The sequence below is a fragment of the Osmia lignaria genome, chromosome 8 (genome assembly GCF_051020975.1).
Source record: "Osmia lignaria lignaria isolate PbOS001 chromosome 8, iyOsmLign1, whole genome shotgun sequence".
In the NCBI taxonomy this organism is placed as follows: Eukaryota; Metazoa; Arthropoda; class Insecta; order Hymenoptera; family Megachilidae; genus Osmia; species Osmia lignaria.
Window position 1 is genome coordinate 12,966,726 of NC_135039.1, and position 17,047 is coordinate 12,983,772.

At 49.9% G+C, this 17,047-nt stretch overlaps 1 protein-coding gene and 1 long non-coding RNA gene across 7 annotated transcripts in view; one reads left to right on the top strand and one right to left on the bottom strand.

Moving 5' to 3' along the window:
* LOC143305593 (uncharacterized) overlaps positions 1–17,047 on the top strand; it is a 185,156-nt gene that overhangs the window by 125,274 nt on the left and 42,835 nt on the right. The gene's annotated exons all lie outside the window — the stretch shown is intronic.
* LOC117606403 (uncharacterized) overlaps positions 1–17,047 on the bottom strand; it is a 63,374-nt gene that overhangs the window by 19,158 nt on the left and 27,169 nt on the right. For all 6 annotated transcript variants that reach the window (XM_076689779.1, XM_034328787.2, XM_034328783.2 and 3 more), the window contains exons 3-4: positions 13,962–15,245; positions 10,629–10,774 (exon numbers count right to left, since the gene is read on the bottom strand). In XM_076689779.1, the coding sequence (XP_076545894.1) occupies positions 10,629–10,774; positions 13,962–15,245 (1,430 nt within the window). The remainder of the gene's footprint in view (positions 1–10,628; positions 10,775–13,961; positions 15,246–17,047) is intronic.

The window sequence follows — 17,047 nt, forward strand, 5'->3', positions numbered from 1 at the left end:
TTAAGTGTGTTAAGTGTGCTCTAGTGAACTTTTAGTCACGGCCACACCCAGCCTCCGTCCGAGGCAAGGCTGGACCTCTTACACACACCCACACTCGGCCGTGTACTTTCGTCCGGGCGTATCCGATGTAACGGGTGTCCACGGAGAAAGGTGAATCCTATCTCCGCGTTCCTTCACGAAAATCCTTATCGCCGTTACGGGGTGTAGTTACTCGCAATTACAAGATCCGGAACAACTGGCGGCAAAGCGCGATCAACATGAAAGACAAGATCACCGTGGTGAGGGTAATTGAAAATCGTTGCCGTTTACACGATGATTTCCCGTGTGGCCGTCGATCGTGACAAATTGCCGCGATCCAATTAGACGCGTTTTTTGCCCGCGACGAGGCAAGGGAAAAATGATCTTGTCCGCGCACGGTCGAGTAGAACTCGCCATTACTTTCGATCGACCGTTAATCGTTTCGCCTCATTCGCGAGCGTCGTTATCGCGGTATATTAATGCCCCCCTGCCTGCCTTTATTCCTGGTCTTTTCTCTGGGAAACACGATCATCGATGTTACTTAAACAAACGACTCCTGTCTTAAAGTGACGCGTATACCTGATCGAATTCTAATTAAAAAACAATGAATTTCTCGAGTACCCGAAGGGCAGTTCCAGAGAATAAATCCACGGACAAGACACAGTTCGTGAATAGAATAGCATCCGAACGGTGAACAACAGGGCCACGCGCAATTCGTCGGTATTACACTGGCCTCGACACGAGAAAGTCAGTCTAGCCAGTGCATTAATTACGTCACTGGACAAAACTTCGCCACCGCCGACGCGTACACGTATCTACGTATGTACAGTGGTCTCTGTCTCTCTTGGGCCGTCTCGTGGCGTACACGTGCGTCCTTGTTTGTGCACGTGCTCGTTCGTGTGCGCGAACGCGACACGTAGCCAGGCAAACAGACGAACGAGATTGCTGTCCAGGTGTGTAACGCCGCGTGGTGTGGCATTTAAGTCGTTTTACAACGTTGCTCCTACAGAGACACCTATTTGCCCTGTTCGATTGATCGTTGAAATCACCTAGTCCGAACTGTGACAGTAGAGTACGTTGTTGTTCCAGGTCCTCTAGGTTCGATTTTAGACATCCTTCCACCTCCCAAAGGATCAAAACGCTAACTATTCTCGGTAGACCGAAGTAATTCAACGCCGGCGTCGCGGGCAAGTGGTTAGAAGGCGCGCGCGTACACGTAAAACCGTGTACAGGTAAATATATCGCGAGTTTGTCGTGCATAAGCGTGCCAGGAATTGTGCAATCGCTCTGTACGCGCGTCAGACAATATACAACACGGCACGCCGACGACGGGACAGGATTGAATATCCTGTTCGGGCTTATTAGGGCAAGGTGGCCAGCCTTGCAACTTTGATACCGGTATCACTGATACCGCAGTCGCGCCGCCATTGCGATTGCAACTTTAACGCGTTCCTTCTTAATCGGGGGCATTCGTCGTTCGTTCTTCAATTTCGTGCGGACGTTATCTGGGGCATTGGTTCGATCGTTGAGAGGTTAGGTTAGGTTTGTAATTTCTCAGCTATTGCAATTGCAACTTTAATACGTTCCTTCTTAATCGAAAGCATTCGTCGTACAATTCTTTAATTTCGAATGGCGCTTTCTGACACTTTGCTCAAACGCTGATAGATTAGGTTAGATTCGTCCTATCGCCGCTAGGTTAGGTTAGATTCCCCCCGATCGCTAAAGATTAGGTTAGGTTCATCCAATCACCGACATAACCAAGTATCCAATCTTTATTCGCAACGTTTTTCTCTCTTTTTAACACTGATTTATCGAATCTACATTAAAACTCGGAAAGATGTTAATCGAACTTGCGTAACTCGCATTATGGTGTTCTACATCCGATTTAAATTTCTAATGGTCTGGATAAAAAAGCTTTTTCGCGCGGATTACTCGCGGCTTTTCCAACCGGAAAAACACAGAGTAGAGTCGTGTACGTTTCTGCGCGTCAACCATCCATCAACCCCCGATCGTTTTTCTTTTTCCCTCTTTCGGAACGCATTAAGCACACTCGCGGCCCTCTGTTATTTGTTCGGCCAACGATCACGAGATTAGTCGGTGTAATTATTCAACCGCTGTCATCCAACGCGGCTCGTGACAATCCGTCTTAGCTTGTCACGCTCTCTCGCTTAATTATATTAAATTCCGACCCGCGCGCGCCATTCGGTTACCCTTTATCGAGGCACGGATTTTCATTTTCGATTTCCAAAAATCTTCGCCCACGATTCGCCCTCCTTCGAGGGAGAACGCAATCGCGCCGCGGTCCAGGGCAATTATAATCGTCGATGGAAGAAAAAATGCACGTGCATCGTCCTTGATTCCTGCCGTCGGCAAAAACGTTCGATAATTATGTATTCCCGATCGTGGCTCGAGCCGAGGGAGAGAGAGAGGGAGAGGCACGAGGACGAAAGGAGACCCGGTCAACATTTACCATACGCTCGAGCCGCAACAACAATAGAGACAACATAATGACGCTATAAATAAATAATAATGCCACGGTCTAAGCACGGTAGAAAGGCTCTTTGTAACGGCGTACCCACTTGCCTCGGCGTTTATTATTCCGTCGAAGCCTGGGCACGCTCCAATGGATCTCGGAAAAAGAACTCGTCGTTCCATCGAAAAATCATCATCTCTTTCCACCTCAAGTTACGGAAAATTTCAGATCCAAAGATTCAAAGAGAAAGTTTCGATTCCCCCTACCCTGATTCGTCGATTTATCCCCGTCAGCCTTTCGACCCGTGAATTGCCGTTTTGCGTATACCCAGGTTTTTTGCCCGCTTTCAAAAAGCGGGATCGGCGAGGAAACTCGAAGGAGAACAGTTTGGAAAGGCGAGCGGACAGCGGCGTGAATTTATTCCTCTTAACGGCGAAATAAAAGGCAGCCAGCGGTAAAACAGATTGGCCTGTCTTAATGAGCCACTACTCGGATTAATATTTATCGTAAATGCCTTTTATCGGCAGTAATTTATATCGGTCCCGCGTTCGCGTGCTTATCGGTACACGTGTTTACCGGAGCAACTGGTATGTACCTAGATTCTGCGCGCCGTTTATTCGCGCCGAGATGCTGGCAGACGTTTTAACGATGAGAACGGAGTAAGTGTATCTTGCAACCCGTGAATGTCTTTATAAATAACGACACTCGAAATTCGAAATTCTCCTTCCATCGGTACGGGATCGAAGAAAATATTTCAAGTTTTACGAAAGTCGTAGAGAGGATAATTTTTGCGATTATAAAGACGACGAACGGGCGAGCGTGTAAATCGTAGGTTCGGTGGGCGAGTTTCCAGCAGGCTCGTCACGCCGTTTATTCAGTCGCGCGACTAATCGCCGGGACAGGCGCGAGCGCGAGCGAGCACGCGCTCGCTTATCGCTGGAAATTGCCCACTGCGCCTACGCTTCGCGTGTGGATCGGCAACGGAACGATAAATAACCGCCCCGGCGGCCATTACTTGTGTCGCTCACCCTCCGCTGCCACGGTTTCTCCTACGGGCGGGGGTTGCGCGACACCCTGCGCTCCCTCTCGTTTGCGCGCCTTTCCAGCGGAAATATTCGGTAAATAAAATCGATCATTCCCCGTCGCACGATGACTCCCGTGTTTCAGAAAACCTTCTCTTTCTGTTTTTCACTAGACGCCCGATCGCGAAATGACTGACGCGTTTCAGCGAAATTGGACGAACGCGATTGTGATAAGCGAGAATGAGAATGGAAAATAGAGCAACCGAACGGAGACAGCTTTAATCGAACTGGTTGCTTAATCGCGGTTCTCCGTCGCTTTTTGTCTTCGTTAATGGCCACTCTATCCCGTTCGCGGCCATTGCATTAGCTGTTCGATAACTGGCGCGCTCCTGTCAAGGCTCGCGAAAGGGGTCGTTGTACTTTTCCCCGGTGAACGTATTATTTCGTCGAATGTACCGAGTTCCTTCGACGCCGGAGGACGTTTTAATTTTATCAAAGAATTATTTTAGAAAAATTTCAAGAAAATTGCTTTGTATCAGAGTCAGGTTTTCGAGAAAGCTTTGCATCGTGGCGTCGGGTAGATGAAACGACGCCAGCGCCACGCGGTAACTCGATGGACGCCATGCGTCCCTAATACAGGAGGCCGGGTATTGGTCGACGCCGGGCGTCTGCGCGCTTTTCCGCCCGCGTATTGACTTTGCACCCTCTCTCGGTCCCTCTTTTTCTCTCGAAACGCGTCGCCCTCACGCACACCCACAACACGAGTGCGCAGGAACAAAGAAGCGAGGCGGAAGGAGCGCGCGGGGAACGCGGGGCACACAAAGGAAGGTGACTCGGTTCACGGGTAACGCACGGAACCCACGGGATCCGAGGGGAAACGGAGCCAAAGAGCGTGCGGGGAGGCGAGAAAGATAGAGAGAGAGTGAAGCGGACTACACGCGAGGCGAGTGTCTTACAATTGATTTTCACGCCAGTTTGATTTATTCGACCGCGCCACCGGCAGCCGCGTTTTTCGTGCCCGCGGGTCCCAACCGTGGAGCAACCGGCCAACCAGTCGGCCTACACCACCACCACCTCATCCTCCTCCTCCTCCTTCGCCGCCTCCGCCTCCCCTCTGGTCGTGTCCAAGATTTATGGACTTTCAGGACGATTCTTTTTAGATCGACGAGACCCTTTTTCTGGTAGCCGCAACTTCCCTACGATCCCCCACGATTCCACGCCGACGATACCCTTTTTTACCACCCCCTGTTCACTTTTTTCCACCACGGCGCACATTCTTCTTCGACGTTCTTGCGAGCTGGTAGTTTTTCTCTGGATCGGCTTCAAACTTGTCCGAACTAAACAGGACACTCGCGATATCGTGTATATACCGAGCGGAAATAGCAGTACTTTGAACCTGACTGTCCTTCGAGATCGATAAAGGAAAGCGGAATTTTCCGTGATAGGTTAATCGTGGAAAGAGCGAACGAGGATTTCGAGGATCTTTCCTCTAGGTGCAATTTCATCCGGGAAGAAGCCCCGAGATCGAGTCCACCCCGAAACAGGGGATCTACCCTTGGCATGGGAAAGACGGGATGGGATTGGTCCTTGATTGCTGGAGGGGTCGTTTCCCGGACTCGGGTGGGATACATCGAGATCGCGACCAATGATAGGGAGCGCAGCTGCCCTGGGGAATCTACGAATCCTTCCTAGCCCGGTTCCCAGCCCTTTTCACCGACGCAGGCCAGAGGGGCGGGCTGACACCTCGAAACGCCGATAGGGCTGAGGATTACAACCACCAGTCGCCCTTTGTGCTACCGCTTCATCCCTAACTGTTACCGTCGCGTCAACGAGCGGTCGCTTTAATGACACTCGGTGTACAGGGGAAATAATAATAACGAGTTTTCTGGGTAAACAATCTGCGATTAATTAGATCCGAAATTAAACTTTACTTCGAACCCTACAAAATTACTTATCTCTTCCTTTATATTTTTAAAATTCCCGAAGAAACAGTCTCACAGTTTGCTGGATAAATTGGATAAACGAAGAATTTGCGATTAATTAGGTTAAAGTTTCCAGAAAAAAGATTCAAAGATACCAATTTTAAAAAGAGAGCGTTTTTAAGGTTAGGTCGACGCCATATTGATTCCTATCTATAATCTGATTGGTCCCCATGTACCAGCATCAAATTGGTGTCAAATAAACTAACCTAACCCACCCAAACATAACCTAACTCGCTTAAAACACATTCAGATAAACATTTTAAACTCTCAAAGAGAAATATCGGTCTAGGACAAGGTAAAGCGTTGTCTCGACGACCGCTGAAAAAGATACTGAACACAATTAAAGGAAAAGGTTGCCCGCTCGTGTAAATGGTATTCCAGCATGTAAATCGTAAAGTACACACGATGGCGATCGATCGCGACGCGCACCTGTGTGCACGACAGTGCGCTGACCTCGAAACGATGCATTCTTCGAGCGGAATCGACTTTTCCAGTGGGCACGATTTTCGTGCGACGGCTTTTCGTCCGCGGCCGCGGTTTCTCCGCGAGAAAGCACGCTGAGATCGTCGTAGAAAAGTGATTTTCCTTCGTAATTATTTATTCGCGCGGTTTCTCGGCCGAGGAATATCGTTCGGAACAGAGCGAGACCGGCACGGAAGCGAACGGGCTCACGCGAGAAAAATTCTTTCGCGTACTTTCTCGCGTGGTTACGGCCGCGCGAGTTTCACGAGCGCTAAATCCCGGGCTCTCTGTTCGTTTCTGCCACGGGAGACGCGTGTTCGTCGAGAAAAAAAAAAAATTTCACTCGATTTCATTGCAACAATCTATCCCGGCCGATGTAAACGAACGAGTTTTCTTATTTGTATTATCCGTGGAACAATTTCTGTCGCGTACGAAAACGAGGTAAATCAATTTTAAGCCCGTCGCTCGTACAACGCGCACGGTAGTTTATCGAGCGGCTCGATTGTTTCGCTGTGTCGGTGAATGATCGATCGACTTGTCCGACAGTCGAAACTGGTCGTCCAATCGCGTCGTGCCGAATCTTAAGTAGCCCCGTGCTCGCGCCGACCGGAGAGAGAGAGAGAAAAAAAAAGGACAAGTATTGTTGAAGCTAACGGTGTCCACCGTTCAGCTTCTCTTATTAAACGCAACATCAACGCGTGTATTCAAAAATTTACCAATTATTTAACAGAGTAAAAGCGTTTCAAATTAATGCGCGTGGTGGGGGAAAGCTTGGATGCGCGCGCAGCTTAGATGGCGCTTCGAGCGGGTGTCGCGTGCGAACGGAGGTGTGAAGGCGCCTTTAGGCATCGAAAAAGGGAGACGAGCCAATTAGACGGTCAAACGGAATAAATTCAGACCGCGGAGCAAGGGAGCAGCACGTAACGAATCGTCGTAACCTATTAACTTGTAAATTGCTTCCGACTGTTCTGCCCGAGAGGTACGCAATCCTGGTCGCGCATAAATTCGCGAAATAAATCGCCGAGCGGACAAAACGAAGCCCGGGGATAACTTATCGGCCGGCGTTGACTCGGCTGACGATCTCTCGGGGAAATAAATAGGTTTTAGATCAGAGAGAAATTTGACAAAGGGTGTTCTTAAAAATTGCGAATGAACAGAGGTGTTCTATTTAAGGAACCAAGGCGAAGAGTCCCTGAAATCGAAGGACAAACGTATAAAAAGCTGAGATTGAGATACTCTATGAAGTTAGAGTCGAACAGCAGGAGAGACAAGATAGCGAGAGTATCTCGGCGTGGACAGCGACGTATTCAAAGTGTGAACGGATGCAAATCTCGTCTCTCATGAGCGGAATTTTCAAGGAAGCTGAAAGATGGATGGAGCACGCCGCCGGCACCGGACAATACGACGACATTTGCATCTGGTACATAATTCAGTCGCCGTTTCTGCCCCCGACCACGACTGCGTGTGCTGCTCATAAACCACCGTGCCGAACTCACGAAATCCAGAAGAGTCTCCTTCTTTCTTAACCGTCTAGAATTTCAGAATTTTCTAATCTTTCTAGGACCTTCGAAGGTTCGCCACTTTGGAAGCGTAGTTTTAATTAAACGAGGAAAGTTATCTCCTGGCTCGACGAAAGGGTTCGAGAAAACGAATTCGAGGGCAACGACACCCAGCTGGGACGCGTCTCGCGGATCATACGCAGACACAATGCTGCCGAGATATTTATCTGAGATCCCCGACACCTCGCGCGCATTGTACTCGCGAAGGTAAACGACATTTTCTTAATCGAACGCGAGCGCGACCTCTCTCGACTCGTCTAGGACGACGTTCTTTCAATTATTTCTAACGCATGAACCGAGAGAATAAGATTTTCCAAAGGGATTTCGCGAAGAGGCGAATTCGAAATTCCTCGAAGGGATTAACGGGGTCCTGGTGGCTGGCGCTTCTGTTGCCACTGGAATGTCCAGGAAAGGCCGCAGGACCGTAACTCGACGATCGTTGCACGGGTTGGCATGGCGTGGCATGGCGTGGCGCGCGATAACCATCGCCAGGACGAGAAAAGAAAAGGGAGAGCGTGTAGGACAGCCGTTAACGAGCGATTCCACGCAGAAGGTTAACCTCCTCCTCCCTCTTTCACCCTCTCTCTCCTCGAGCCGACGTCCTCGAGGATTCCCGTCAGATTCAACGAGCGAATCCTCGAGGTTCGTGAGTCGAAGGAACTGCACCGGGGTCAGCGTACAACGCCGATAATTATTTACAGTTCTGTTCCTCGGCTGCAACGAAATCGTGAATTTTACTGCGCGAAGTATCGTGGAATTACAGAAGAACCCAGAGCGAAGGGAAAAAAAAGAAGCACCAAAAACTTGCCAGCTGTTCCAGCCTATCTCCGCGTTGAATCAAAGATGGCGACGGTCGGTCGAGCGTCGGCGGGGAACGGGGAAGAAAGGAGGGTTTCAACCCTTGCTATCTGCCCCATCGGGGCTTTCGAGCACGTTAAACACTGTACCCGTTCATAATAACGCTCGGCTGGAATTTCCGTGGAAGAGACACGTCGGCACAATGCGTTTTCACGTGGCTCGATATGTGCCACGACTTTATTATGCCCGGGGAGGGGTTAGGTAGAGACACTGGAGGGGGGCAGAGTGCACATACCTGGTGGTGGTGGTGGTGCCCTTTGTTTCGCAGATCGTATCGTCGGCCCTCTTTCTCTCCTTTCGTCACATCTGTGACCGGATTCGCTCCCATGCCCGTAAAAATACGACATATTGTGCGAAAAGAAAAAAAAAGCATATGCCCCCATCGCGCTCCTCCTATTCCCGGGGCCCACCGTCGGGCATCGCGCTAAAGGGGGTCCGCAACTGGTTCTTGCCTCGGACTTTTTTACCGACCGATTCGGATCCAACCCCTCCCGGTCGTCATTAATTTACGTACGGCGAGGAAGCCTTTCCCCCTTGTGACGAAGTTTCGACGGCAGGGTAATCGATTATTCATGACGGTCAATCGCATAATCGAGGACAAAGTTTTGTCAAACTGGCCGGCAAAGGTGGTCGCGTGGTAGGAAGAGAAAGGTGTAGTAGCCCCGGGAGAAGGGGGCAAGGAAATTACACCGTGGTCGAAATGTGACACACGTGCGAACGATAAGAGAACCGCCTACCGGGTTAAACCGATACATATTTTATTGAAGGCATCGCGTGAACCGATCCGCGCGAGTGCGTTGTCACGAGTGAATGATAGGTGGGCGGGACGACTCATCGCGCTGTCATAATATTTGACCGGCTTTCGGCCGCCTCGACGAAATCGTTCGCCCCCTTCGTTTTTCGGGGAAAAGTTTCACGCTCCTTTCGACGATTTCACGTGAATCACTCTTCTCCGCGAAGGATCGAAAAAACTGGACGATTAATGAAACTCAAGGCGCGTGAGCAGGGTAATTAGAAGAAACGACGAGATGGCGGGTAGAAAAAGGCTGAATCCATCAGCTTTGCTCTATCGCGCACGGGAGAAAGTGCACGAGAGGGATAGTGAAACGTCAACGACGTGTGAGCGGAGCTATGCGCTTTTGCATCCTAGGAATGCAACTGAAATATTTGCTACAATAGTGATTTCACGGCGCCGCTACGCTAATCGCCTCATCTAACTTTCCCCTTAAATAAACAACCTTGCATATTATTATCCCGGAGGAACGAAGCGTTTTAACGCGAGATATCTCAAAGGAACTCTTAAAAAGAATAAACTTTGCTTAGGGCACGTCATTGGACCGGTTGACGACGTAGTACTAGCGAGAAAGTAGATGGAGATGTCGCGAGTGTCCCTCTATCGGCGATTACACGAAACATCGACGTAATTTCTCAGCGAAGGGGAATAAAGAAAGACGAGGCTGATATCGAGTTTCGTGCCGTTATATCGGACCAAACTATTCCGTCTGCGTAGGTGCCAGTCTGCTCGACGAAAATAGATCGAATTCACACGAACTGTACGAGCCGATCGCACGAAAGCCCCTGTTACCCTTCGCCCTATCGATCCGCCTCCTCCTCCTGCCCTCTAATCCCGATTCGATACCGAATTTCCATTTCTAACGCGTTCGAATAATTCGTCGAGACACCTGTGCCAGCGTTAAATCGAAACCTGATCAGGACTTTCCTATCGTTTCTAGAGTTGTTATCCACGAAATCGTACCGAGTGTCCCTAGGATCAGAGGGAAGAGCCTGACCGGTAGTATTAATAGTCGCGGGTACAGGAAATTAACTTGGCCTTGTTTTATCTTGCATTCTGATGACTGCATCTGCGTATCGCGAGAAACACATAACTCCGTTGTTCCGTGCGCGCGTATTAATTAAGTATGTGCCGCTCGGTGTGCGCGAAGGAAACGATCAAGGACACGGTTTCACGAGTCAGCCAGGTGCACCGAGCGTATTCTGCGAATCATCGCTGCCAGTTCGCTGGAGGAACACGAACGGTCGGGTGGCAGTTTGCGAAACCCGCCACCCTTACCTTCCCTTCGGGAAGAATTACGCTTCGAGGGTTAAAAAGTGCCGGATAAAGGAGTGGAGAAATTGAAAACCAGTTTCGAGAGAAGCTCCGAGGCATCTCGTCCTTTCGATCCTTCTCGTAAACCGAATAATAATCATCAGCGGAAAGAAAAAAAAAAAGGTGATTACCAGCTTAGGTACTTACCAGGCGTCGTTTCGGCTTGATGAGCGGTCGATTCTGGCCGTTCATCTTGTAGTAGAGGCCGCAAGCGTTGCAGAGGTAGTGCCCTGTGCCGTCCCGTCTCCAAAGGGGCGTCGATGTCGCGCCGCAGTTCACGCACTCGCGACCCTCTGCGCAACGATCACTTGTTAATAACAATTTCAACAAAATATTCTAAAATAAAGCTACGTTCACCGGATGCGATCGATGAAACGATAGGATACCCAAAGAAATGTATCATTCGTTTTGAAAATCGTTTCAAGGATGCACCTTGGGTGAAAAAGCAACTAAACGTTCCTCCCTCGACATTTTTAAGGCCCGAAGGTAAAATTGACGATGAAAAGCGTCGAGAGAGCAACGTATAAAATGATAATACACCAAGATCACAAAGTTAGGTGATGGAAGTCGCATGCAATTGGCAGACATACCATATCAAGCGATTACCAGAGCAAAAGCAGAGTCTCTTTAGGACCGTGGATCGAACACGATCGTCCGATAGCGGCTTGTTAATAGCTAGGACAACGTTTCTCAGTGAATCGGAAGGGGAAGGAGTAAGAGAGATCTGGTTCGGTTAGTCTAACCCCGACCAAACAGCACTGGGATGCTGGAGGAACGTCCTAGTCATCGAAATTCTCAAACTTCCTCCATTGTTTCTGAATTTTAATTTAATATTTTTGGTTTTGTTCCGGGGAAGTTTGACAATTGTTCGAGGATTCGTAAGAGGGGAGGAGGGGAGGAAGAATAATCGTACTCTCTCGAAATCGTCCTTCGAGCTGCATCCTCCTCGAGATTTGACCGATCGTTGGCCGAACTGCAAAAGAACCCCATGTAAACTGCTCCGACAGACATTTCGCATTCAATTTCACGATATTCCGTCTTTCGGGCGCGACCGACGTGGCCGAAACTTGTCCGCGATTGCAAATAAACGATACACCTGACGATTCCTAACGAGGTTCCTTCTATCTCCCTCGTCGAGATATTTGATATTTCGTTGCTGTTTGGAAAAATCACTGGTGGCTACGCTGGTAGAGATAAATAATAAGAAAAAAAGGAACGCACGCGAGACGTTTACGAGAAGAGGCGAAATTTCGATGGAAACCGGCGAGAGAAGCAGACCGCCTCGTGCCACTTTTGCCGTAAACGGATGAATTATGATCCAGGACGAGGAAACCGGCGTTCCGTCACGACTTTGGCCCGGCCACTCTTGTTTCTCCGTTCATTCTGATTCCGAGCGATCGTTCCGCGAGAAGAATCGCCGAAAAATTTCAATAAAAACCCCTTCTTTTCACGTCAAGGCTACCCGACGGCTGTGATTCTTAAATGGTGCACGGAGAAACTAGCGCGAAAGGCGATTCGTTCGAATTAAACAGCGGTATTAATTAGCAGGTTAATAAATTTCCAAATTTCTGTACTTTTACTTCGTCGAAATTGTGTCTGGTATTCGCGGAAAAACAAGGGGGGGGGCAACCTTAAAGAGGTCGCCGCGCGTCCACGGATTCGTCTGGCTTCACCGAGTGGCCGAGTGTGTCGTAAGTCGATTTAATTAGCGGACTTCCACGCCGCAAAGTCGGGCCATTGTTCCCGGAATTAGGATTTTTACCACGCCGTCCTCGACGCCGACCGGCTATTATTACCGCAATCAACGTATCCGGCATTTTTCAACCGTTCCATTCCCATTCCCCTCTACCCAATCCCTATTTCCATTTCCCATCGATCCCTGGCACGTTCGATGTTTCTTTTTTTTTCCAAGCGTTTCCACCAGTGATTCGAAACAAACCTTCGTTTTTTTTTTTTACATATATTCGCTTTCCACGCTTTGATCGCCACGCTGAATCGTTTGAAACTTTCACCGAACGAGCAATTTTATCGTTTAATTAGCGGCAGTCAAAGGTGCGGTAGATTCGATTGAAAAACAGACGAAACGTTGCTCCGCAGACTCTTATCGAGAGGGAGATTTGCTGTGACAAAACGAAAAAACGGCAGCATGTAGCCACACCACATCGAGGAACAAAAATAGGTACGTGTGTGCTATTTCGCGCTCTCGCGTGTGTACTAGGAGTTCGCGGGTACCCGAAGATTCGGGTCGGATACGGGTCGGGAATTTTTGTTCTCGTATGAGTAGGACTTCGAAAATTTATTCGGGTACCCGAGATTTCCACTCCCGGAACTACGGGTACCCGAATAAATTTACGTGCTGGACGAAGACTTAGGAAGTACTTTCAAAGTCCCATCTCGACCCGACCCGAGACTCGGGTACCCGCGCACCCCTATTATGTACGTGTTTTACACCTGGTGTATTTATAAAAATATATAGTGTGCGGGACCGGTCGCCTAAAACAAAACCCATCTTCTCCGTCGCTTCTGAAAGATGCGAGAATCTTACGATCTCATAACCGCCTGATTTTCTCTCTTTTTAATTCTAATTAAAGTGTTATTTACGTGAGGATTCATCGCCGATAAGATTCTCGCACGTTCAGATCGATCGAAGAGATTCGTCGGGTTTCATCTCAGGGTATCTCGTGCTTCGCGTCAACGTTCATCGAAAAACAAAAATCAATCAGGTGTGGTGCTGTTCACTCTCGACGTTCTCGCGGGGTGCCACTCAAAAAACACATCAGTGAGGCAAAAATACAAAAAACACACGGTCGGTGTGTCTCCCTCTCGTCGCAACACTTATCGAGAAACAAAAACAATTGTACGTGGTTTTCGTTTTCATCAACGAACTGTTAAGCGAAAGACGACCGCCACCAAAAGCTCGTCAGGGGTAAAATGAACGAAACAAAACGAGAAACGCGACTCGAGACTTCATTTATAACAAGAAAACCGCGTTCTTTAGAATCTCCCGGTGCTTCGTGAATTTGAAAGAAAATTCAGGGAGCATCGATTAATTCCCAGAAATAAATCTCGAGTCGATATAAACGGAAATGAAAGAACCAAATGGAAGCAAACAGAGGATACTAAAACTAAAAGCGAGTACACCTGGTGTACACCAGAAACCATAGAAAACCAAAGAAACCCAAAGCATAAACCAGTAAAACGTGCAATCGTTCCGGAGGCTGTCTGATCATTTAACTGCAAACATATTACTCTAATACTTATCGTATCGTACGCTAAGATGGTTGAAAACCGGAAGCGACTGCACAGAAACGAAGCCCTGCCTCGACCCTCCCTCCATGGCACGAGGGGAGGCGTCAAGGCAAGGTGTTCCCAAAACCAAAGTTCCCCGAATGCATAACGAAAGAAACCCGGGAAAACGAAAGAAAGATAAAGAAAAAAGAAAAAATAAAAAGGGAGGAGGTTGGTAGGCGTGCCGCTTACCGGCGGACGTCCTCGACTTGTTCCTCGGCTTTTGCTGCTGCTGCTGCTGCGCGGACGGCGAACTCGGCGTGTTGCCGTGCGTGTGACCGACCAACAACTTCGAGTCGACGTTTACGCCGGCCACGCCGGTCGCGTTGCCGGCCCCGGCGGCGGCGTGGTGGCCGAATATACCGGAAACCGCGGTCCCGTTGTGCGGATTGTGGGACGCGGACGAAGAAGACGACGAGGAGGCGCCGTGAAGATGGTGATGGTGATGGTGGTGGGTGGTACTAGGATACTGCAGGTGCTGGTACATGTTATACGCGCTGGTTGCCGGGTCGTACTGGGATCCGGAGGTGGCATGGTGGGTGTTGGAGGCAGCTGCGGCCGCGGCCGCGGCGGCGGCGGCAGCGGCGGCAGCAGCCGCGTAACTCTCCCTGCAGGAGGGCGAGCTCGCGCCACCGCCACCACCGCCACCGCCCGCCACATTGTTTCCCTGATACGCAGCCTCTTGTTGCTGCTGTTGCTGCTGCTGCTGCTGCTGTTGTTGCTGCTGCTGCTGCTGTTGTTGCTGTTGCTGCTGCTGCTGTTGCTGTTGCGCGGCGCTAGCCTGTTGGCTGCCAGACACGTTGCCCGACTGGTTATTACCTTCGCGTTGCTTCACCTGGCCGGTGCCCCCGGCGCCGCCGTTCGTCCCGTTCCCACCGTTCCCGCCGTTCGTCGTCCCGTTGTGCTGCTGGTGCGGCGGCGACGGTGCTCCGTGGTGGTGGTGTCCCAGCATCACGCTTGGCTTAACGTCGCACGAGCTCGCGCCCGAACCGCCCAGAGCGTCCTGATGGTGCATGAAAGCGCCCATGACCGCCGCGTGGGCCACCGCCGCTTGGTACTCGCTGCTTGCCCCACCTCCCCCCAGACCGGACAGAGGGTTGCTACCGTTATTGTTGTTATTGTTCGCACTGCTGCTGTTGTTGTTGTTCGTGCTGGAGGTTGTGCTGGCGGTGATGCTGTCGGGGGTGGCGTCCTTCGGAGGTGTCGGCGGAAAGGAGAACAAATGGTGGCCCGCTCCAGCTCCGCCGTGACTCGACAGGCTTCCGCTGGTCGGTGGTAAAGAGCCTAACGGACTCTGCGGTTTGTCGTCGTTCACCGTGCCACCGGTCGAGCCTGTGCTCGTAGGGAATCCCCAGGGTGTTTTCGACGTGTCCGCCCCGCTGCCCGACAGCCACGGGTGCAGCACCGAGCTGTGAAAGTGCGGCCGACAGACCTGACTTACCGGCCCACTCGTCACACCGCTGCTCGACATCCTTGCTGGAAGAACGGACAGAAAATCGAACACCATTAGACGATTCCTACTCGCTTCCACCTTTCAGCCTCTCGATCCTATTACCGATTCGAGCCAGCCTCCCCCCACTGTGAAAGGCGATCGAACAGGCTACGTAATGCCAGTTCCGGACGAACATGGACAGCGCAAGATCTCTCGTAACAACGATCGTTCACCCGTTAAAAGGAAGAACGAACTTGATTCGAGCGCGTGCACGGAATATGACGGGGTTTTACCGAGATCCTAGCGACACCTAATCGCGAGAGACGTCTTAATTACCGGCGGGCGCTGTTATTGCTTCCCGATCGAATTCCCTTATAGGCTACGATCGATTCGACGGATGTCCAATCAAGGGTGGGAAGACCGGGGAAAAATTGTAGGGGTGAAGTTCGAAACGCGAGGAGCGTCGGGACGGGCGTGCAAGTTTGCCTACGACGGTGAAGTTGGACGAGGCACGCGATCGATATATCGAATAGTTCTTGCTCCGCCACCTCGGCATACGCTGATAAGGAGAGAATGTTTTGCCAAATTCCACCCCCGTTGAATTACGAGCATTAATTTCCAGGACCGTAAACGTACCGCCTTCTACTTTTCATTTCTAAGTGTATGCAAGTTTCTGATGCGATTCGAATTTCTAAAACCCTGTCGGAAGCAACCTGCATTCATTCACCACGATTACAACTCAATTTCTTTTTTAAGAATAATTATAACAGGGTTCGTGTCATCGGGGTTCACGCGATTGCACCAGCGAGGCTACAGAAAGCTCTTCTAAATTTAGGAGCGCGAAACGTAATATCACGGGACGAGCAGCTGCAGCCTAGCGCAATTAATCGAATGCACCGATGACCCGGCTGTAATTGGATCTAGTGCATTACACCGATGCGACGCGGCAACGAAAAGTAAACAGGCGCCGAGCGAGATCTACAAACTCCACCACCCTCGATAGCCGTCCAATTTGCGAAATTTACGTCTTCATCAGAAAAGTTTGAATTTCTTTTTGATACTAAGTAAAAGAGCTGGAGGATGTTGAAATAAGAAACGAGGAGAAGAGGCACTTCGCACTCCGTATGCCGCAAAAAACTTCCATGCTAAAGGATATTTATCATCCTGTTGCCTGCTGTTTCCGTTCCTCTCGGACCCTTAACTTTAAGAACTTTTTTATCCGTCGCCTCGTTTTCTTTTTTACCTCCTTCCTCTACTCTAACGCATCGTTATCTCGACGAGTTTAGCCATGGCCGACGGCGGGCGCGACTCGAATCAATATGGCGATCGATCGTCAGCTGATTTAGGGCCTCCACCTCGCTAATTCGTTACGTTATTATAAACTTTTGGTGCGTCTGTTCGAAAGGGCAATGTGATTTTTCAATTTTCTACGTCTGAGAGATTGTATTCTTGTATCTAGATTCCTTTTACGATCGAAAATATTCAGGTCCATTAGTTATCGGTCGAATATCAGAATGGCTAAAACATCATTCCTAACGTTACTGTGGTTTAACATTGCGAAGCATTAGTTGAGAAAATTGACAGTAGAGAGGGCGAATAGTCGGCCAACTAGGTTCTATCGAAAACAATCAGGATACATAAATCGCTGGGCGTATGATCGCGGTCGTTCAACGCGGCGCGCGTGCCCTCGTAAATTTCGACGGGGAAGTTGGCAAACGGCGCGACGCCGATGGAAAACGGAGAAAAAGCCAGGAGAACGAGGTCTCGTTAAGGCAGGAGGAGCTCCTTAGGCGTCGATTCCCAAGGTGCTCGTTTCGAAACAGGTCGCCTCTAATATGGCGCCGCT